This window comes from Mercenaria mercenaria, chromosome 17, assembly GCF_021730395.1.
Source record: "Mercenaria mercenaria strain notata chromosome 17, MADL_Memer_1, whole genome shotgun sequence".
NCBI classification, from domain to species: Eukaryota; Metazoa; Mollusca; class Bivalvia; order Venerida; family Veneridae; genus Mercenaria; species Mercenaria mercenaria.
The window spans coordinates 67,039,934-67,063,721 of NC_069377.1; the positions used below are offsets into that span (position 1 = coordinate 67,039,934).

The 23,788-nt window shown below is 37.2% G+C and overlaps 1 protein-coding gene across 1 annotated transcript in view; it reads left to right on the forward strand.

The window, feature by feature from the left end:
* LOC123537079 (zinc finger protein ZXDC-like) overlaps positions 1 to 23,788 on the forward strand; it is a 42,699-nt gene that overhangs the window by 13,546 nt on the left and 5,365 nt on the right. The window contains exons 6-12 of the mRNA XM_053528472.1: positions 5,787 to 5,982; positions 11,744 to 11,918; positions 12,691 to 12,987; positions 15,012 to 15,068; positions 20,557 to 20,703; positions 21,968 to 22,090; positions 23,172 to 23,299. Of these exons, the coding sequence (XP_053384447.1) occupies positions 5,787 to 5,982; positions 11,744 to 11,918; positions 12,691 to 12,987; positions 15,012 to 15,068; positions 20,557 to 20,703; positions 21,968 to 22,090; positions 23,172 to 23,299 (1,123 nt within the window). The remainder of the gene's footprint in view (positions 1 to 5,786; positions 5,983 to 11,743; positions 11,919 to 12,690; positions 12,988 to 15,011; positions 15,069 to 20,556; positions 20,704 to 21,967; positions 22,091 to 23,171; positions 23,300 to 23,788) is intronic.

The window sequence follows — 23,788 nt, forward strand, 5'->3', positions numbered from 1 at the left end:
CCTCTCTAGAGGCCATATTTTTCATGGGATCTGTATGAAAGTTGGTCTGAATGTTTGTCTTGGTGATATATAGGTCAAGTTTGAAACTTGGTCAACTGCGATCAAAAACTAGGTCAGTAGGTCTTGAAATAGAAAAACCTTGTGACCTCTCTAGAGGCCATACTCTTGAATGGATCTTCATGAAAAATGGTCAGAATGTTCACCTTGATGATATCTAAGTCAAGTTTGAAACTGGTCACGGGGCCCTAAAAAACTAGTCAGTAGGTCAAATAATAAAAAACCTTGTGACCTCTCTAGAGGCCATACTTTTCATGGATCTGTATGAAAGTTGGTCTGAATGTTTGTCTTGATGATATCTAGGTCAAGTTTAAAACTGGGTCAACTGCGGTCAAAAACTAGGTCAGTAGGTCTAAAATTAGAAAAATCTTTTGACCTCCCTGGAGGCCATATTTTTCAATGGATCTTCATGAAAATTGATCTGAATGTTCACCTTGATGATATCTAGGTCAGTTTTGAAACTGGGTCACGAGCGGTCAAAAACTAGGCCAATAGGTCTAAAAATAGAAAAACCTTGTGACCTCTCTAGAGGCCATATTTTTCATGAGATCTTCATGAAAATTAGTGAGAATTTTCAGCTTGATGATATCTAGGTCAAGTTTGAAACTAGGTCACGTACCTTCGAAAACTAGGTCAATAGGTCAAATAATAGAAAAAACCTTGTGACCTCTCTAGTGACCATATTTTTCAATGGCTCTTCATGAAAATTGGTCAGAATTTTTATCTTGATAATATCTAGGTCAAGTTCAAAACTGGGTCACATGAGCTCAAAAAACTAGGTCACTATGCCCAAAAATTTAGAAAAAACGACGTCATACTCAAAACTGGGTCATGTGGGAAGAAGGGGGCGATTCAGGACCATCAGGGGCCTCTTGTTATTTTTAGTAATACTAGATCTTTACCTAAGAAAACAATAACCCAAGATCATTTTTACAGCATAAAAAAATGTCAGTTTCAGGTCATATAGTCTCATATTGTTAACTAATATTTATCAAATTCATGTTTTTTGATTAGGTTTTTCTTCTATATTCATTTAATTTTTAATAACAGAACAGTGCTATAACACTATAAAAATGTATCCAAAATGTACTATCCGATACTGGTACACTTTGGGAAATGTCATGGGAAAGTAGTTTTTGCTCATTTACTGGCCAACTAAGCAAATCAGAGATAGTTCCTCAAATAGGGGGATGCTATTTATCATTAAAACTGCATTGAAAGTAGTTTTTTTAGGAATTTTGGGAAACTATGCATATGACATCGGGTGTAATTAACTCGTGAACGGCATTCTAAATTTATTTTTGCTTTCAAAATTCATCAAAATTTGTGAAGTTTCTTGTTGAAATTACGGTATGATCACTAAACAATGGTCTAATTTAAAGTTGGCATGAAAAAATCTTGCGGGGCACTTTTCACATGCTCGTAATCAGCTGCTTACGATAATTTAATAATTGGCGCCTTTTTTAACAGTACACAGGATAAATACTCTTTATCAATTAATTTCAACACTTCATTGATACTTCTTACCTATTGCACTCACCGTGACGTAACTTGCTGATAAAAAAATCAGCGAGGCTTGTCCTACAGGAGAAAGGGCGGGATTTAGCAGAAGATCAAAGGCAGGAGGGCATGACCGCGAGTGTTTATTTTGGGAATAAAACGGTTCTATCGTGGAAATAGTTTTACTGAAGGAAATGAAAAGATAAAAAGAAAAGGGTTATCAAAGGAAAAAGCCTCCGGGTCCCGAAGGACGCACAGGCAAGATCATGCCGGGTCCTTTGAGCGTCTTTTGAAAATCTCCCGGGGCCGGACCCGGGGTCCCGGGGCAAATGGAACCACTGGTGTATACATGGTAAAAGTACATACATAGTTTCAAATCACCAAAAATTCGTAATTTCGGATATTGTTAATAGTTTACCTAAATCAATGAAGAATGTATCAACTTTTGGCACACACAAGTTTTATTTGAATTTGTGTCCAAATTGTGAAATAATTGTCATAAATTTAAACCTCTAGCATGTAAAGCGCGGTAGCGATGAACATTTTCTCAGAATTGCTTGAATTATTTGGTCTTTTGAAAGTTTGACTCGGGGATATTGCCCATAAGAAAATAGTATCTTTAAAATTTCATAGAATTGCGTTAAAATTTAAAGGAATTTTTGGGCAAGCTACACTGGTTTCGTTTTTTATTTTCACAAAATAAAATCCCCTTTCTGATTTTTCTTAGAATTTATTTAAAAGTAAAAACCAAATACTGTCCGTAAAAGACAGGTTTAGCCTCTTCTCTAAATACCGGATCCCACCGACGCTTGAATCTACCAGTACACTTAATTAATCTGAATAGGTGGCCTGCCAAAATAGGCTAATATGAAAACAACTGTAAACATCCTTATTCGTATTATAATAAATCTGCAATAAAGCAGGTTTATATCTACCGCCGCAAAAATGAATTTGATTTCCGTATGACAACCCTGTAATAGATTACTTTAAAACACTCTCATATAAAAACTAATGAAAATAATGCCGTAAGGTATGATAAACTTTGATGAGAACCCTTACACTAAACCATAAAGTCATGAAAAAAACATGATGACGTATTCACTAAGTATAGGGTATACTTTTACCGGTTATAATTGTCGAAATATTTTAAATGCTTTTAAAAGCAGTGCTACACATTATCAGAGAATCGGTAGAGATTTCCGACCAAGAAATAAAATGGGGATTTTATACTTCTTTGTTTTTAAATAAAGAATGTCTTGAACTTTTCAATTTGAAGGCGAAGCAGGCCATTTCAAATGCCATTAAAACGACCAGGCCGTGATTGGTTTTGAATAAAAATTATATAAAAGGCACCCAAACATAATCGCCCTGAATTTGATTTCTTTATTCGACAATGGGTACCCCAGAAAAAGGGGGAAAAATATAATATTCTAGAACAATTCTATCGGAAGTTACCACATTTATCCCACTATCAGGCAACAGTTTCGTACCCCAAATGCCCTTTTAATCCAAACCGACCCCAAGCATTTCCCAAAAAAACAACTGTTAACCCGATTGGGTAACCAAAAATGTCCTAAAAAAAAAAGGGGTTTAAACCGACTGTAATACAAAAATCCTAGTATTGTTAAATCTAAACAAACTCAACCCTTATGGGTGATGGGTTTTGTAAATCAACAAAATGACCGAGAAGCAAGATAAAAAAACCACAACATCTGCAGTCCCAAAAAAAATTTTTCTGTAAAATTGTTTTTTTTTTTTTTTTTTTTTTTTTTTAATTTACTTTCTAAAGTGTGGGGTCAGAATTCGGATCACCATCTGTAGGTCCCCAAATCAAGCTCCCCCCAAAATTTAAATCATTTTTGCTTTTTTTTTTTTTCGTTTCCCAAACTGCTATAAAACCCTTAAAACATTAAAAGCCGCAAAACCCCCCCAGAAAAATCGCTAGTTTTTTTCTCGTTTGCCTTTTTCTTTTTGATTTAACAAAAAATTCTTAAATGCCCACCACGACCTAAAAACCTTTTTTTTTTAACCACGGAAAACTTTCATAAAAACCCATTCTTAAATTTACAAAATAAACAGCCATGATGGATAATAAAGGGGCCCTTCCAAAAATAAAGATTTTTACAGCTTCAATGCAAAAACTTATTCAATAAACCCTTTTTATCACATAGTTTTTAAGAGCAAGCAAGAATACTACTTTACATTGGAAACCAAATGTTTTTCAAAATTTTCTAATACACTAATTTCTGTACTATTGTTACTTGAAAAAATAAGTATTAAGTCATTAAACACCTTGTTTGGCCAAATCTATGTCCCGTCAACTTGTTACAAAAATATTTTTAATTTAAATCTTTTTCAGCAAACATTAAAACTACCGCAGGAAAACAAAAGAATACGGGGGGGCACAAATCCAAAAATTTTGAAAATGTTATCCTTTCCTAAAAGGAAGTGTTGACAAAAAAAAAATTTTCTTGCACCAGTGGGGTGTTAGCAAGAAACTATAACAAACTAGAGGGTAGGGCTTTTCTTTTTGAGCAATCCCTTGACCTAGATCTTGACCTTTTTTAGAAATTTAACAGCTTTATTGGTCGATATAGTCTACTTGCCCGGGTGAATTTCAATTAATAAAATATTTTTTTTTTTTTTGAGCCAGAACAAATTTCATTTGAACTTCATCCCGGGCGGACCCCAATCTTACCCCTAAAATGTCCAAAATGTCTACTTGCAAATATCCCGGGGTGGGGTTTTGATACTTCACGAAAAGTCAACGGGCTGCAGGGCACTCCCCAATGTGGAGCAAGTAGTGCTTTTTTTTTTTGGAAAATTTTTAATATTAATAAGTAATTTCACATGCAGGACTGTACTCGCCCGAACCGTTTTCCGCTCGTCATAACCTGCACACATCGCCACCACAAGCTTAAGTTTTTTAAGACCAGGATGCGGGCGTTCCTGACGCAACGAAAAAGCCCACCGTGCACACGCCATGCTAAAACGTACATGTAACAAAGCATTTTCTGAAATTTTTCACGATTGGGGTTGAATGTCGCCGCATAAATAATGAACGCTTTCGACCACGCATATGGAATAATTTTGCCCGATTTTTCAGCCGACCGTCGGTAAAGTCAAAAAGCTTTCTTAAAAAAACTTTTTAACTAAATGCCCCCCCCTTTTACCCCAATAATGCCAAATTGATATATTCGCCTGAAAACTGTTTAAAGGAAAGGGAAAACAGATGTGCCGCCAATAAGCACTGGTAAACTAAAAGAAGGTTTATTTAATTGCGCTCTTCCCACAGACGGGGAAATTTTGTTTAATATTTAAAAGCTGACCATACAACGAGCCCAATAGATACCATACCTTACAAAACCCCCACACCCTCCTTTAAATTTTTTCCCCAACCAGACATAGTCTTGTGAAATAGCGAACCAGTAAAAATACTTAAAAATCAAAATTTTTTTTAATACACCACCAGCATTATCTGTAACTTTTGTTTTTTTCCTCTGATACGTTTTCACAATTTACCGGCCCCTGCCCAAAGGGCATGTGGAGGTACTGATTCAGCACCTCGTTCCCCGGGGCCGGGGCCTTTTTTTCTCTCCCCGTCCTTGGGAAACCTGTGTTGACGATTTTTCTCTTCATTTTGCCATGACCCTTCGCCTTCCTTTCCCGGCCTTTCGTTTAGGTCTAACAAAGTTTCATGCGGCATCTCAATTTAAGATTACTTTAAGTTTTTCTTTACTGAACGACATGTAGAAGAACTGTAGATTCTGTCAGTCAGTGTATAATAACGGTCTATTCGCCCTTTCAGACGCAATGTGAGAAATCTGCACGGGCTTTTTGCTTTTATATCGAACAACTGGCTGTGTTCTCGGCTCGCTGAACATGCACATCAGTACTGTATTAATAAAACGAGAACCAGTTCAACTGAATAATAAAGGCCGATTAATCCCGAATCCTTAGCAACTAACAAACATTTTAAGTCTCGAGGAATAAATGAAATTATTTTAAGGAAATAATTTATATTATTCTTGGAAGGTGTGTTCACTGAAAAGTTACTGACTGAATAGCGAACAGTGCAGACCATGATCAGCCTGATCTTGGTCTGCACTGGTCGAAAAGGAAGAATGACACGCCGCCAGCAGGCTAAAGGTTAACGTTAATAAGCTTACAAATAGAGCTGTCAGGTATGCATAACTCTTAAACAAAACAAAAAACCTTGTGTTTTTCAGATGTCCTTACGAAGGATGTAATAAGGTGTTTTTATCGCCTCACTGCCTTGGTTCACATCCCCGAGTCCACCAGGCCGAGCCGCAGGACTTGACATGCCAGTATGAAGGTTGTGGGCGCAAGTTTGACAAGCTGTGCAGACTGAAGCAGCATCAGCGGACACACACGGGAGAGAGACCTTATGTCTGTCATTTCACGGTAAGTTATTGTACCAGTCTCGCAATGTAGCACTATCAATCGAGAGTTACAAAATTGTGTAAATCAGATTCTGTTGTTTTAAGACTGGTCTTTAAACTTAGTTTATTAATCAGGAACCTTACACGCCTTTTAGATAAAATTAAATTGTTGAGTTTTATTGATACTTTTTAAAATATTTTGGTTTTAATGCCATACAGTGCAAATACATGGCATTAGCTGGCTTGTCCAGTGACATCATTGTTATGTTGCATTGTGGGTGACAAAAAATGTGACCATGTCATTGTTTAATGTCATTTTTTGTGATGTTGGAAAAGTGGCCTCTGGTTGCCATAGTAACGTGTCAGTACTTTCTGTCCAGAGTTGGGACTAGATTGTTGTCAAATGTTACACAGGAAACATTGAATTATAAATACAAAGTGATGTTAAAATTGTTACAATAACAGTAAATGGGGCACCAGTATCCTATGGACACACATCTAGATTTATCAGTTAATCAAAGAAGGATGACGGTCATTATATATTATGTGGTTAACAATAGTTGACATGCAGACTGATAAGAGAATATTATTTTTTTAGGGGGAAGTGTTGAGGGTAATGCCATACTAATTAACACAGTTATAGGTCATATGGTGACTTTCCAGCTTTTGATAGTGGATAAAGACCCCGATTCCTCCAGTTCATAGGTGTCGGGCTGAGATTGTAGTATAATGTGTCATACACTTCACTGTTATTCACAAATGATATATATTGGTCTTAAAATTAAACAGGTCATGTTTTCATTTTGAAATTATCTTACTTTTGATATATAGCTTGTGTTTGGTTTGAGAATAATTTTTTTAACTTGGAAAACAAAATTTTTGAAAGAAAAATTAGGAAAGGAATGGACTGAAGATGTTAACAAACTAATGAAGAAACAGGTTCTTTATAACTTACATTCAACAGTAATGATCCGCTTATCTTAGAAATTTATGTCCTACATACAGGATTTTTTTGCGGAAGATTTTACTCAACATATTGTTACACAGTGTAAGGCTCAGTATTTTCAGTTATGTTGTGAGGTGCTAGGTTTTATAGTTGGTCCAAAGTTGTTTATTTCTTCATCATTCAAACTAATTTTGTTGTTTCGAGCTTTCTGGATTTTAAAAAGGCCTAAGAGTACAATTCTATAGAATTATACTTCTAAACTTTGTACATTTGGCTATGATTAAAGGGGAGTAATTAGTTGAAGAACTATAACTCTGTCATGCAGTTTGTTAGAGTGATAACTCTTTTTATTAGTAAGAAAAGTAGTATTTCATGGTTAAGAATCATTGCTTTGTCTTGCATGTTGTTTAATGTCCGGCCGTTATCAGACATGCATTTGCATCCGAGGTGTAGCTTACTAGCTTACTCTTTGTCACCCTAGGTGAAATATGAAACAGAATAAGTACAGTATGAAAAGAAGACAAAGCTCCGTAAGACAGAGAAATTGTTTGTAATATCTCACTTGTCTGCCTCCAATGCCCTTAGAAGCAAGTACTTGACAGTAACCAGGTTGTCTGGTGGTAGTATTGTCAAGTTTCTTCTTGGGCTATAGAAAATGGCAAACCATGTTGCTTAGTAATGATGTCGCAGTTGTGATGTCATCAGTGACCTCTGGTTTCCATAGTGACATATCAGGGCCTCCAGTCCATAGGTCGGACTGAGATGGTAGTATTATGTGTCGCACATTTCATTGTTATTCACAAACAGTATAAACAGTTGAATGTACATGTTTTCTTACGTTTTGCAAGATTTTTTCAATGTACCCTGAATAAGCATGTCTGGTTTTTGGCTGATATAGAAATCAGATTATTAATACTGAAAGACTGGGAAAAATGCACCTGAAAATTTGGTACTTTTTGAAACATACACATTTTGTCTTATTTGCTGTGACAGGGATTTGCACACCAGGTTGAGCTTTTGTTATAAATGATAGTCTTGTCACCCTAGGTGAAATATGAAACAGAATAAGTACAGTATGAAAAGAAGACAAAGCTCCGTGAGACAGAGAAATTGTTTGTAATATCTCACTTGTCTGTCTCCAATGCCCTTAGAAGCAAGTACTTGACAGTAACCAGGTTGTCTGGTGGTAGTATTGTCAAGTTTCTTCTTGGGCTATAGAAAATGGCAAACCATGTTGCTTAGTAATGATGTCGCAGTTGTGATGTCATCAGTGACCTCTGGTTTCCATAGTGACATATCAGGGCCTCCAGTCCATAGGTCGGACTGAGATGGTAGTATTATGTGTCGCACATTTCATTGTTATTCACAAACAGTATAAACAGTTGAATGTACATGTTTTCTTACGTTTTGCAAGATTTTTTCAATGTACCCTGAAAAAATATAGAAACAGATTATTATCCCCCGCCGATGAAATCGGGAGGGGGGTATTGAAATGGCGTTGTCCGTCCGTCAGTCAGTCCGTCCGCAGCCATTTCTCAGTAACTACTTGGTAGAATTTCATGAAACTTGAAATAAACATGGACCAACATACTGCGATGATGCCCGTCAAGTTTTTTTTTTGATTGGTCAATTTCCCTCAGAGTTATTGCCCTTGATTTAATAAAAAATGTCTGTCTGCAGCCATTTCTCAGTAACTAACAGGTAGAATTTCATCAAATTTGAAATAGACATGAACCAAGATACTGCGCTGATGCCCGTCAAGTTTTTTTTTTGATAGGTCAATTTCCCTCAGAGTTATTGCCCTTGATTTAATGAAAAATGTCCGTCTGCAGCCATTTCTCAGTAACTAGCAGGTAGAATTTCATCAAACTTGAAATAGACATGAACCAAGATACTGCGACGATGTCCTTCAAGTTTTTTTTCGATTGGTCAATTTTCCATTTAGTTATTGCCCTTTAATTGTTTAAAAATCCACAGATCTGTACATAACAAACCAACCAATTGGAAGAATTTCATTAAACTTCTTCCATTCTTTTCCATGCACATTTATTATGAACATGTGATGTTGTGTACCTACACTTGGTCACCACCTTACATTGGTCACCCCTCACCCCCCCCCCCCCCCCCCCCCCCCCCCCCCCCCCCCCCCCCCCATTTTTTTTTTTAGCTCACCTGTCACAAAGTGACAAGGTGAGCTTTTGTGATCACCCGGCGTCCGTCCGTGCGTAAACTTTTGCTTGTGACCACTCTAGAGGTTACAATTTTCATGGGATCTTTATGAAAATTGGTCAGAATGTTCACCTTGATGATATCTAAGTCAAGTTCGAAACTGGGTCACGTTCCTTCAAAAACTAGGTCAGTAGGTCTAAAAATAGAAAAACCTTGTGACCTCTCTATAGGCCATATATTTCACAAGATCTTCATGAAAATTGGTCAGAATGTTCACATTGATGATATCTAGGTCAAGTTCGAAACTGGGTCACGTGCCATCAAAAACTAGGTCAGTAGGTCTAAAAATAGAAAAACCTTGTGACCTCTCTAGAGGCCATATATTACACAAGATCTTCATGAAAATTGGTCAGAACATTCAACTTGATGATATCTAGGTCAAGTTTGAAAGTGGGTCACGTGCCATCAAAAACTAGGTCAGTAGGTCTAAAAATAGAAAAACCTTGTGACCTCTCTAGAGGCCGTACTTTTCAATGGATCTTCATAAAAATTTGTCAGAATGTTCACCTTGATGATATCTAGGTCAAGTTCGATACTGGGTCATGTGCCTTCAAAAACTAGGTCAGTAGGTCAAATAATAGAAAAACCTTGTGACCTCTCTAGAGGCCATATTTTTCATGGGATCTGTATGAAAGTTGGTCTGAATGTTCACCTTGATGATATCTAGGTCAAGTTCGAAACTGGGTCAACTGCGGTCAAAAACTAGGTCAGTAGGTCAAATAATAGAAAAACCTTGTGACCTCTCTAGAGGCCATATTTTTCATGGGATCTGTATGAAAGTTGGTTTGAATGTTCATCTTGATGATATCTAGGTCAAGTTCGAAACTGGGTCAACTGCGGTCTAAAACTAGGTCAGTAGGTCTAAAAATAGAAAAACCTTGTGACCTCTCTAGGCGCCGTACTCTTCAATGGATCTTCATGAAAATTGATCAGAATGTTCAGCTTGATGATATCTAGGTCAGGTTCGAAACTGGGTCACATGCTGTCAAAAACTAGGTCAGTAGATCAAATAATAGAAAAACCGTGTGACCTCTCTAGAGGCCATATTTTTGATGGGATCTGTATGAAAGTTGGTCTGAATGTTCATTTTGATGATATCTAGGTAAAGTTCGAAACTGGGTCAACTGTGGTCAAAAACTAGGTCAGTAGGTCAAATAATAGAAAAACCTTGTGACCTCTCTAGAGGCCATATTTTTCATGCGATCTGTATGAAAGTTGGTTTGAATGTTCATCTTGATGATATCTAGGTCAAGTTCGAAACTGGGTCAACTGCGGTCTAAAACTAGGTCAGTAGGTCTAAAAATAGAAAAACCTTGTGACCTCTCTAGGCGCCGTACTCTTCAATGGATCTTCATGAAAATTGATCAGAATGTTCAGCTTGATGATATCTAGGTCAGGTTCGAAACTGGGTCACATGCTGTCAAAAACTAGGTCAGTAGATCAAATAATAGAAAAACCGTGTGACCTCTCTAGAGGCCATATTTTTGATGGGATCTGTATGAAAGTTGGTCTGAATGTTCATCTTGATGATATCTAGGTCAAGTTCGAAACTGGGTCAACTGCAGTCAAAAACTAGGTCAGTAGGTCTAAAAATAGAAAAACCTTGTGACCTCTCTAGAGGCCATATTTTTCAATGAATCTTCATGAAAATTGGTCAGAATGTTCATCTTGATGATATCTAGGTCATGTTCGAAACTGGGTCACGTGTAGTCATAAACTAGGTCAGTAGGTCAAATAATAAAAAAACCTTGTGACCTCTCTAAAGGCCATATTTCTCATGGGATCTGTATGAAAGTTGGTCTTAGTATTCATCTTGATGATATCTAGGTCAAGTTCGAAACTGGGTCAACTGCGGTCAAAAACTAGGTCAGTAGGTCTAAAAATAGAAAAACCTTTTGACCACTTTAGAGGCCATATTTTGCAATGGATCTTCATGAAAATTTGTCTGAATGTTCACCTTGATGATATCTACATAAAATTTGAAACTGGGTCACGTGTGGTCAAAACTAGGTCAGTAGGTATAAAAATAGAAAAACCTTGTGACCTCTCTAGAGGCCATACTCTTCATGAGATCTTCATGAAAATTGGTGAGAATGTTCACCTTGATTATATCTATGTCAAGTTCAAAACTGGGTCATATGCCTTCAAAAACTAGGTCATTAGGTCAAATAAAAGAAAAACCTTGTGACCTCTCTAGAAGCCATATTTTTCAATGGATCTTCATGAAAATTGGGTCATGTGGAGAAGGTGAGCGATTCAGGACCATCATGGTCCTCTTGTTTTTTTTGTTTTTTTTTCATTTTTCGTTTTCTACCAATATTTATAATCAACATGTAAACTGTTGTATCCTCACCCCCCCCCCCCCCCCCCCCCACCCAAACAAACCATTCATTTTCTTTTAATTTGATTTGACTAATTAATGAAATCATTTGCTTCTTGGTAACATTCTTAACTTTTTGCAGGATATATTTTTTTGCCGTTCCTCAACTCTGACCCTTTCGGCGGGGGATTCCAATTCATCGAATTTGCTTGTTAATACTGAAAGACTGGGAAAAATGCACCTGAAAATTTGGTACTTTTTGAAGCTTACACATGTTGTCTTACACAGGGTTGTAACTGGGCATTTTCCACAGCCAGTAAGCTAACACGTCATATGACGAAGCATACAAACAAACGTAAATGGATTTGTAACGAGTGTGGCAAGGCATTCCTGAGGGCAGAGCATCTCAAGGGTCACATGATTACTCATACAGGGATCAAACCATTTACATGTCCTGTTGAAGGTAAGTTGATTTGAAATACCATACCTATAAACACTTATAAATTTACTAAAAACAACTCTCCTAGCACTTATATATAGAAGTATTTTGTTTCTTACAAAATCTCCTTAATTAACCTTTACCCTGCTAAATTTCTACAATGGACTGGTCCATCATTCAATTTGGGCAGTACCACTCATGATTCAAAGACGTGTTCACTGAAAATTTACCAACTGAATAGCGACCAGCGCAGACCATGATCAGCCTGCATGGAGGATCTTGGTCTGCACTAGTCGCAAAGGCAGAATCGCTGGCAGCAGGCTACAGATTAAGATAGGTGAAGATATTTTCATTTCATTACACTATAGTTCTGTTAACAGTGTTCATATTACAGTTATATGTTGTAAGATGATGTTTGTTAGTAAAATAAAAGTGAAAAAAATTGATAAAACATTGTTGGGTCATAATGGTGAAGTCATAAACCCAACCAGTACTCTAAAACTCATAAACCCTACCAGTACTCTAAAACTCATAAACCCTGCCAGTACTCTAAAACTCATAAACCCTGCCAGTACTCTAAAACTCATAAACCCTGCCAGTACTCTAAAACTCGTGCTTTTGAATGCTAGAGAAGCATCAGCAGATACAATCATTTGGCTAAACAGAAGTTTTCTTCTTATTTAACACTATACAAACCAGTAAAGTATAATAATTAAAATAATTATGTGTACAACTTTGATTCTATTTATAGTCAAAAGGTATTAATGATTACAAGTTTTTACATTTTTCTTAACAGGCTGCGGACAAAAATTTGTGTCAAAGAGTAGTGTGTATGTTCATCTTAAAAAGCATGAAAAGGCCAAAAATCTCAAACTACTTGAAGATAAAAACGTCACATATCACTGCCCCATGGATTCCTGTGATAAAAAATACAACACAAAGGCGAAGTTACGTCAGCATATACTCAAACATTTCCCTGGTACAATGAAGCCTGAAGATGCTGCTCATATAGATATAGTGCCACTGTTCAAAAATCAGTCACAGGAAGCAAGGAAAGAAACTGTTGTTATGCCGTCAACTGTTTCTGTAAAAAGTAAGTACATGTTAGCAAGTTACTGCAGGCAGTACTTTTAGCTCACCTGAGCACGAAGTGCTCAAAGGTGAGCTTTAGTGATCGCCCTGTGTCTGTCGTCCGTCCATCGTCAACAATTTGACTGTTAACACTCTAGAGGTCACATTTTTGGCCCAATCTTAATGAAACTTGGTCAGAATGTTACCCTCAATAAAGTCTTGGACAAGTTATATATTGGGTCATCTGGGGTCAAAAACTAGGTCACCAGGTCAAATCAAAGGAAAAGCTTGTTAACACTCTAGAGGTCACAATTTTGGCCCAATCTTAATGAAACTTGGTCAGAATGTTACCCTCAATAAAATCTTGGACAAATTTGATATTGGGTCATCTGGGATCAGAAACTAGGTCACCAGGTCAAATCAAAGGAAAAGCTTGTTAACACTGTAGGTGCCGCATTTATGACTGAATCTTCATGAAACTTGGTCAGAATGTTAATATTGATGATCTTAAGGTCCAATCTGAATCTGGGTCATGTAGGATCAAAAACTAGGTCAGCCGGTCAGATCAAAGGAAAAGCTAGTTTACACTGTAGAGGCCACATTTATGACCATATCTTAATGAAACTTGGTCACAATGTTAATCTTGATGATCTATAGCTCAAGAACAAATCTGGGTTAGGTGGGGTCAAAAACTAGGTCACCAGGTCAAATCAAAGGAAAAGCTTGTTAACACTCTAGAGGCCATATTTATGACTGTATCTTCATGAAACTTAGTCAAAATGTTAAACTTTATGATCTTTAGGATAAGTTCGAATCTGGGTCATGTTGGTTCAAAAGCTAGGTCATGGTGTCATATCAAAGGAAAAGCTTGTTAACACTCTAGAGGCCACATTTATTACTGTGTCTTCATGAAACTTAGTCAGAATGTTAAACTTGATGATCTTTAGGTCAGGTTCGAATCTGGGTCATGTCGGGTCAAAAACTAGGTCATGGGTTCAAATCAAAGGAATAGCTAGTTAACACTTTAGAGGCCACATGTATGACCATATCTTAATGAAACTTGGTCAGAATGTTAATCTTTATGATCTTTAGGTCAATAGGTCAGGTGAGCGATACAGGGCCTTCATGGTCCTCTTGTTCTTGTTGTTACATAGGAACAGGAAATTGTAATTTTTTTGGGAACATCACATCTCTCTCTTGCGGTGTTGGCAAAAAGCCGGTCAATATGAGTATTGACCCGGCTGGCGGTCAATATTGGTTAAAACCATTCAATAGTGTGGTCACTCTTGGATGGTCAATACTGGTTTATTTAACACTTTAGCAGAGGCTGTAATAGTAATATAAAAGAAGAGGGCAAAATTTTGAAGGCCAAGTGTAAAGACTGTAATTCTGAAGTTAGTGCTAAAGTTATCAGACTCGGATCACACAGAGAAAATGCCCTGGTATCACCAAACCTGCTAAGAAGGCTGAAAAGAGGCTAGTTGAAGACCATATTATACAGGAATGTTTACAGTCTGCTCAATCATCATGTTCAGTTGACCAATGGACCACTTCTGACCAATTTGGGAATAATTATTAAGTTGCTTTAACTAAATAATAATGCCTGCATTCACCTTAATATAGCCCCAAATGCTCTAAACAGTCATTATTTAATTGTTCACAAACTGTGCAAAATATCAACAGTCTATTCTGACTGTCTGACCAGTATTGACCATTTGACCAGTATTGACCACTTCAGGGAGTATTTACCGGGCCAGTTTTAACTAGTTAAAACCATGGGTTAAAACCAACCTGCCCAACATTGCTCTCTTATGCATTACAAAGGGAGAGAAAAATGACTAAAATAGGAAGGGAGTAAGACAATATAGTAACCATTTGAAATGGTATAAAACAGAGCATTGGGAAGTTGTTAATATTTCTAGTTTGTTGCATTTTAGACAGATTAAATTCTCTATGAAACATAATTTAAAAAAAAATTAAATTAAGGCTTTGATTTTTTAAAATCTACAAATTTTGTTGAGTTTAATTTACTGATATATATTTCAGCCACTCAGGATGGAACTATAATGAACATTGACCCTCTAGAGTTCATGGCCACAACAAGTAAGTTGCTCTAATATATATATTTCAAGTAGCACTAGTCAACACAAATCTGTGTCCACATATTAGTGGCTGCAGTCAACACAGATCTGTGTCCACATTTCAGTGGCTTTAGTCAACACAGTTCTCTGCAGTCAAAACAGATCTGGGTCCATATATTAGTGGCTGCAGTCAACACAGATCTGTGTCCACATTTCAGTGGCTGCAGTCAAAACAGATCTGGGACCACATTTCAGTGGCTGCAGTCAACACATCTGGGTCCACATATCAGTGGCTGCTGTTAATAAAGATCTGTGTCCACATTTCAGTGGCTTAAAGAGAATTCCTATAGTTTTTTTCCTTTCATAGAATTTTTTTAAATTCACATATATGATAGGAAAATTTGTGCTGAAAACAATGAACAAATAAAAACAGTAGGTCACCAGGCTTGTTTTTGTGAAAAATTGTTTTGAACACACCCACTGTTGCTGAAACTGCCAGCGATTTTTCAACATTTTCATAATTTTCTGCTTTTTTATAAATACCAACCAAAATATACATCAAGACAGCACAATACGGTTTTTTCTTTTTACAGATTTTATTATATACTTATTTGATATCATAGTCATATTTGTAATACTCTATCCTTACAATAATGGGTACAAATGGAAAAAAAAATGTTGTTTCATATTTACTTTTGTGAACTTTTTTCAATGAAAAATACCCATAGTGAAGAATATTTTTTTTAAATTTTGAAAAAACTCTTTCATAAAATTTTTTCCTGTTTTTCTTGTGTATAGATAATTGTATTGTGAGCATAAAAATGGCTAAAAATGTATGGGTCACCAGGCTAAATTTTATGTTAAGACCGCTAGAATACAACACCTGTTCGGACGGAAAATGGCGCGAACCTGGCCAAATTGATTACATGTTTGTCTGCTAGAAGTTAAAATTTTTTTTAAAAAATTCTTAATTCTTTCTATAATTGAATACTAAATAATCTGAAAGATGATATTGTCATCAGTACTAAGACAATTATCTTACATTTTATGAACAACACTGTCTTTGTACTAAAATGCGATGTGAAAACACAACCACAAAAATAGCAAAATACCTGTCAGGCATGATACTTGTCAATACAACATAAACAAGTATCAACATTTGATTACTGATAAAACTTATCAAAAATGTTATTTCATTCAAGATACGTCATATTTAAGATAGTCTGTAACATGTTTCAACAGATGTTGGCTTCAGTTCAGTTTTCCATAGAAAATGTTGGCTGCGCAGAAAGATGCGCATAAAAAACTATAGGAATTCCCTTTAAGTCAACACAGATCTGTGTCCACATATCAGTGGCTTTAGTCAACACAGATCTGGGTCCGCATTGCAGTGGCTTTAGTCAACACAGATCTGTGTCCACATTTCAGTGGCTTTAGTCGACACAGATCTGGGTCCACATTTTAGTGACTGCTGTCAATACAGATCTGGGTCCACATTTCAGTGGCTGCTGTCAACATAGATCTGGGTCCACATTTCAGTGGCTGCAGTCAACACAAATCTGGGTCCACATTTCAGTGGCTGCTTTCAACACAGTTCTGGGTCCACATTTCAGTGGCTTTAGTATCTGGGTCCACATTTCAGTGGCTGCAGTCAACACAGACTTTGGTCAACTCAGATCTGGGTCCACATTCCAGTGGCTATAGTCAACACAGATCTGGGTCCACATTTCAGTGACTACTCAACACATATCTGGGTCCACATATCAGCGGCTGCAGTCAGAATGGATCTTGTGTCCACATTTCAGTGGCTTTAGTCGACACAGATCTGGGTCCACATATCAGTGGCTGCAGTCATAATGGATTTTGTGTCCACACATCAGTGGCTTTAGTCAACACAGATCTGGGTCCACATATCAGTGACTTTAGTCAACACAGATCTGGGTACACATATCAGTTGCTGCAGTCAAAACTTATAACTTTGGAGTCCGCTAACATTTCTTCCTAATATCAGTATTTGAAGAAATCCAAATGAATCTGGGATGTGATTCTTCCTCTTTTCAGCTGATTTTTTAATTGAACAGAAATGTTTTAAATAAAAGTATTCAGATTTACTAACTTAGTAAGATGTAGGGGGTATCCTCTGGTTTCCTCATTTTTTTGGCTAATGGGCAATCACATCCCTGAAATTAATACTGTAAAAGCACATATTTTCGCAAGGTCAAAACTTTGCAAATTTGAAATTTCGAGTATGTTCGCAAGGTATAATATTTGCGAAATCGTAAAAATGGTATCCTGCAGTGGTGTATAATACTATTATGTTCATAATGTATTTGGTGACTTTTAGTCCAACGTGAGTATAATAAAAACAAAATGTTCCTATCTTCCGTTGTGGTTTCTTCTATTCGTCCTAAAATTATACTATCCTATAGTACTTACTTAAGTTACGGAGAAAACAGAACATATCCATTTTTATGCCCCCGAAGGGAGGCATATAGTTTTTGAACCGTCTGTCTGTCTGTCGGTTTGTCAGTCTGTCGGTCTGTCCGCAATTTTCGTGTCCGGTCCATATCTTTGTCATCGATGGATGGATTTTCAAATAACTTGGCATGAATGTGTACCACAGTAAGACGACGTGCAGTGCGCAAGACCCAGGTCCGTAGCTCAAAGGTCAAGGTCACACTTAGACGTTAAAGGATAGTGCATTGATGGGTGTGTCCAGTCCATATCTTTGTCATCGATGGATGGATTTTCAAATAACTTGGCATGAATGTGTACCACAGTAAGACGACGTGCAGTGCGCAAGACCCAGGTCAGTAGCTCAAAGGTCAAGATCACACTTAGACGTTAAAGGATAGTGCATTGATTGGCATGTCCGGTCCATATCTTTGTCATCGATGGATGGATTTTCAAATAACTTGGCATTAATGTGTACCACAGTAAGGGGACATGTCCTGCGCAAGACCCAGGTTCGTAGCTCAAAGGTCAAGGTCACACTTAGATGTTGAAGGATAGTGCATTGATGGGCGTGTCCGGTCCATATCTTTGTCATCGATGGATGGATTTTCAAATAACTTGGCATGAATGTGTACCACAGTAAGACGACGTGTCACACGCAAGACCCAGGTCCGTAGCTCAAAGGTCAAGGTCACACTTAGACGTTAAAGATCATTTTTCATGATAGTGCATTGATGGGCATGTCCGGTCCATATCTTTGTCATTCATGCATGGATTTTAAAATAACTATGCAGGAATGTGTGACACAGTAAGACGATGTGTCGCGCACAAGACCCAGCTCCGTAGGTCAAAGGTCCTAAACTCTAACATCAGCCATAACTATTCATTCAAAGTGCCGTCGGGGGCATGTGTCATCCTACGGAGACAGCTCTTGTTTGTAAATATAAGGCCGTTTCCATTTAATATGTTAAAAGTTTGTGTAAAAAAGATATTAAATGGTTAATATTTTCGCGAGATGAAGGACCTCGTGAAAGTAGCGAATATTAATCCCTCGCGAAAATTTCTTCTGTTTTTACAGTACATAAATCTTGACACATTACAGGAGATTAGCAATCTAGTGGTGTAGGTGTTAGCCACTCAGTTGCACTGGTACCACACCTCATATGAGATCAGTACTGGCTTTTAGCTCACCTGTCACAAAGTGACAAGGTGAGCTTTTGTGATCGCGCGGTGTCCGTCGTCCGTCGTCCGTCCGTGCGTCCGTAAACTTTTGCTTGTGACCACTCTAGAGGTCACATTTTTCATGGGATCTTTATGAAAGTTGGTCAGAATGTTCATCTTGATGATATCTAGGTCAAGTTCGAAACTGGGTCACGTGCCATCAAAAACTAGGTCAGTAGGTCTAAAAATAGAAAAACCTTGTGACCTCTCTAGAGGCCATATATTTCACAAGATCTTCATGAAAATTGGTCAGAATGTTCACCTTGATGATATCTAGGTCAAGTTCGAAACTGGGTCACGTGGGGTCAAAAACTAGGTCAGTAGGTCTAAAAATAGAAAAACCTTGTGACCTCTCTAGAGGCCATATTTTTCATGAGATCTTCATGAATATTGGTCAGAATGTTTATCTTGATGATATCTAGGTCAAGTTCGAAACTGGGTCACGTAGGGTCAAAAACTAGGTCATTAGGTCTAAAAATAGAAAAACCTTGTGACCTCTCTAGAGGCCATATTTCTCAATGCATCTTCATGAAAATTGGTCAGAATGTTCATTTTGATGATATCTAGGTCAAGTTCGAAACTGGGTCACGTGGGGTTATAATTAGGTCAGTAGATCTAAAAATAGAAAAACCTTGTGACCTCTCTAGAGGCCATATTTTTCATGAGATCTTCATGAATATTGGTCAGAATGTTCACCTTGATGATATCTAGGTCAAGTTCGAAACTGGGTCATGTGGGGTCAAAAACTAGGTCAGTAGATCTAAAAATAGAAAAACCTTGTGACCTCTCTAGTGGCCATATTTCTCAATGGATCTTCATGAAAATTGGTGAGAATGTTCACCTTGATGATATCTAGGTCAAGTTCGAAACTGGGTCATGTGCGGTCAAAAACTAGGTCAGTAGGTCTAAAAATAGGAAAACCTTGTGACCTCTCTAGAGGCGATATTTTTCAATGGATCTTCATGAAAATTGGTCAGAATGTTTACCTTGAAGATATCTAGGTCAAGTTCGAAACTGGGTCACGTGGCGTTAAAAACTAGGTCAGTAGATCTAAAAATAGAAAAACCTTGTGACCTCTCTAGAGGCCATATTTTTCATGAGATCTTCATGAATATTGGTCAGAATGTTCATCTTGATGATATCTAAGTCAGATTCGAAACTGGGTCACGTGGGGTCAAAAACTAGGTCAGTAGGTCTAAAAATAGAAAAAACCTTGTGACCTCTCTAGAGGCCATATTTCTCAATGGATCTTCATGAAAATTGGTGAGAATGTTCAGCTTGATGATATCTAGGTCAGGTTCGTAACTGGGTCATGTGCGGTCAAAAACTAGGTCAGTAGGTCGAAAAATAGAAAAACCTTATGACCTCTCTAGAGGCCATATTTTTCACGAGATCTTCATGAAAATTGGTGAGAATGTTCACCTTGATGATATCTAGGTCAAGTTTAAAAGTGGGTCACGTGCCTTCAAAAACTAGGTCATTAGGTCAAATAATAGAAAAACCTTGTGACCTTTCTAGAGGCCATATTTTTCAATGGATCTTCATGAAAATTGGTCAGAATTTTTTATCTTGATGATATCTAGGTCACATGTGCTCAAAAACTAGGTCACTATGTCAAATAATAGAAATAACGATGTCATACTCAGTTGAACTCTGGGTCATGTGGAGATAGGTGAGCGATTCAGGACCATCATGGTCCTCTTGTTCCAGGAAGTGGTCTCGAGAGTGGTTAAAATAAGCTTGAAGCTTTCTTCACTTTAAGCTTATAGAAATAAGTATAAACTAAACACATTTAAAAAAAGGGAAAAAAAGAAAGAATCTTTTTTCTTTTTCAGTTGATCCTAAGGATGGTACCCCTGTTACAGTACCAAACCAGTTTACAGCGGAACTGACAGCTGAATTAACTAGTGTTGTTGCTAATAGTGCTGTCCCAATAAAAAATGAACCAGAGAAGTCTATTCTGAGAAATAATGCAAAGAAAGGTAAGTGCTTTAATGTTTAAAAATGTTTATATAGCTCATTGTGTAATTTTTATTTATATAGACAGGGTCTTAGTTGTCACATATGTCAAAATTGTTTCTCTTTTTAGCTCATGTGATTTTTTGAAAAAAAATGATGAGTTATTGTCATCACTTGATCGGCGTCGGTGTCGGCCTGGTTAAGTTTTATGTTTAGGTCAGCTTTTCTCCTAAACTATCAAGGCTATTGCTTTTCTCCTAAACTATCAAGGTTATTGCTTTGAAACTCGGAACACTTGTTCACCATCATAAGCTGACCCTGTACAGCAAGAAACATAACTCCATCCTGCTTTTTGCAAGATTTATTGCCCCTTTTGTACTTAGAAAATATCAGATTTCTTGGTTAAGTTTTATGTTTAGGTCAACTTTTCTCCCTAAACTATCAAAGCTATTGCTTTGAAACTTGCAACACTTGTTCACCATCATAAGCTGACCATGTACAGCAAGAAACATAACTCCATCCTGCTTTTTGCAAGATTTATGGCCCCTTTTGGACTTAGTTTGACTTAGAAAATATCAGATTTCTTGGTGAAGTTTTTTGTTTAGGTCAACTTTTTCTCTTAAACTATCAAAGCTATTGCTTTGAAACTTGCAACACTTGTTCACCATCATAAGCTGACCCTGTACATCAAGAAACATAACTCCATCCTGCTTTTTTCAAGAATTATTACCCCTTTTGGACTTAGAAAATCAGTTTTCTTGGTTGAGTAATATGTTTGTCAGCTTTTCTCATAAACTTTCAAAGCTTTTGCTTTAAAACTTGCAACAATTGTTCACCATCATAAGCTGACCATGTACAGCAAGAAACATAACTCTGTCCTGCTTTTTGCAGGAGTTATGGCCCCTTTTGGACTTAGAAAATATCAGATTTATTGGTTAAGTTTTATGTTTAGGTCAGCTTTTCTCTTTAACTATTCAAGCTATTGCTTTGAAACTTGCAACAGTTGTTCACCATCATAAGCTGACTATGTACATCAAGAAACTTAACTCTGTCCTGCTTTTTGCAAGAATTATGGCCCTTTTTGGACTTAGAAAATCATGGGTAGGACAATTTTTTTATTATACAAAAAAAAAATCAGATGAGTGTCTGCACCCGCAAGGCGGTGCTCTTGTTTGTGTAAGCTTTTATGTGATTTGTGGTTGACATGATTTGCTATTAGCATAATAATTTGGGAAAAAGGCTATATTCTGAAAAAATGTCATTCTGATTTTGCATATCTGTTTGTAGAGAACAGTGAAAGAATGGGCTCTGCTAGAACAGATTACCATAGTAACAAGTTGCTTAGTGACAGAGCCAAGAAAAGAAGAAAACTTCTACGAGAGAAGGCAGAAGGCAGTTCTGTTTCTGATGGTATGTGGTTTTTACTTTTATTTTTATGCCCCCGAAGGGAGGCATATTAGTTTTCAACTGTCCGTCCGTTAGTTCGTTCGTTCGTTAGTCACAACGTTAACTTTTTGCATGAAGGCACTTTACTCGCGAACCACTGCACCCATGACCTTCAAACTTCACATGCTGATAGTACTTATTGAGTACACTACACCTACTGACTTTGGGGTCACCAGGTCAAAGGTCAAGGATACAAGGGCCAACGTTAACTTTTTGCATGAAAGCACTTTACTCGCGAACCACTTCACCCAGGACCTTCAAACTTCACGTGCTGATAGTACTTATTGAGTTCACCACCCCTACTGACTTTGGGGTCACCAGGTCAAAGGTCAAGGTCACAGGGGCCAACGTTAACTTTTTGCATGAAGGCACTTTACTCGCTAACCACTTCACCCAGGACCTTCAAACTTCGCATGCTGATAGTACTTATTGAGTACACCACCCCTGCTGACTTTGGGGTCACCAGGTCAAAGGTCAAGGTCACAGGGGCCAACGTTAACTTTTTGCATGAAGGCACTTTACTCGCGAACCACTGCACCCAGGAACTTCAAACTTCACATGCTGATAGTACTTATTGAGTACACTACACCTACTGACTTTGGGGTCACCAGGTCAAAGGTCAAGGTCACAGGGGCCAACGTTAACTTTTTGCATGAAGGCACTTTACTCGCTTCTAGGGAGGGAATTAAGGGAGATCATATTCACGTTAGAAGTACAATAAACATTACAAATGATGTTAAAAGATAAACAAATGGCTTCAAAAGTGTGATCTTTTTACTTACTTAATGTAGATCTTATATATATTATATAGTTTTAATACAGAATTGAATTATAGTCGAGAGCACACAGGTTAGTTCTTTTAGATATGTTTTATTAATTGTATGAATTGCTGATCAAGTGAAAATATTTAGACAGTTCTTTTACAATCTTAAGTTATTGCTTACACATACATTTTGTGACAACATTTATACCCTTTGAAGTCACATTTTAAACATGTTTGAGATGATGTTGATACAAATGATAGATGTGTGTATTGATTACTTAGATATGTCGGACCAGCAGCATGATGCAATGACATTGGAGAGCTCTAGTTCAAACCAGCTTAGCTCACATGGTATAACATTCAGAGACCCAGAGACAGGTGTCCTCTATGTACAGATGCAGTTACTACAGGTAATTATCAGTGATAATAATGACAAGGTTAAGTACAGACTTGATGAAGGTTCCAAACACTTTGTGTTTTGTATTTCACTCAATAGGACTAGACTTATTGTTACCCTTGACTTAGTCAAAAATTTGCATGAAGGGCCTAAAGCCTAAAATTTGTTTCGTGGTAGATTTATGTAGTAAGTTTTCATTGTCAGCTCACCTGAGTACAAAGTGCTCAAGATGAGCTATTGTGATGGCCCTATGTCTGTTGATCATCGTAGTCTGCGTCATGTGTTATCTATTTGACTGTTAACACTCTAGAGGTCAAAGTTTTGGCCCAATCTTAATGAAACTTGGTCAAAACAATACCCTCAATAAAATCTTGAAAAAGATTGTTACTTAGTCTTAAAAGCTAGGTTACTATTTCAGTTTATAGGAAGCCTTTGTTAACACCCTAGGGGCCATAGTTTCTTTGGTCTTCATTTATTCGGATCACCAACAATCCTAAGGGCT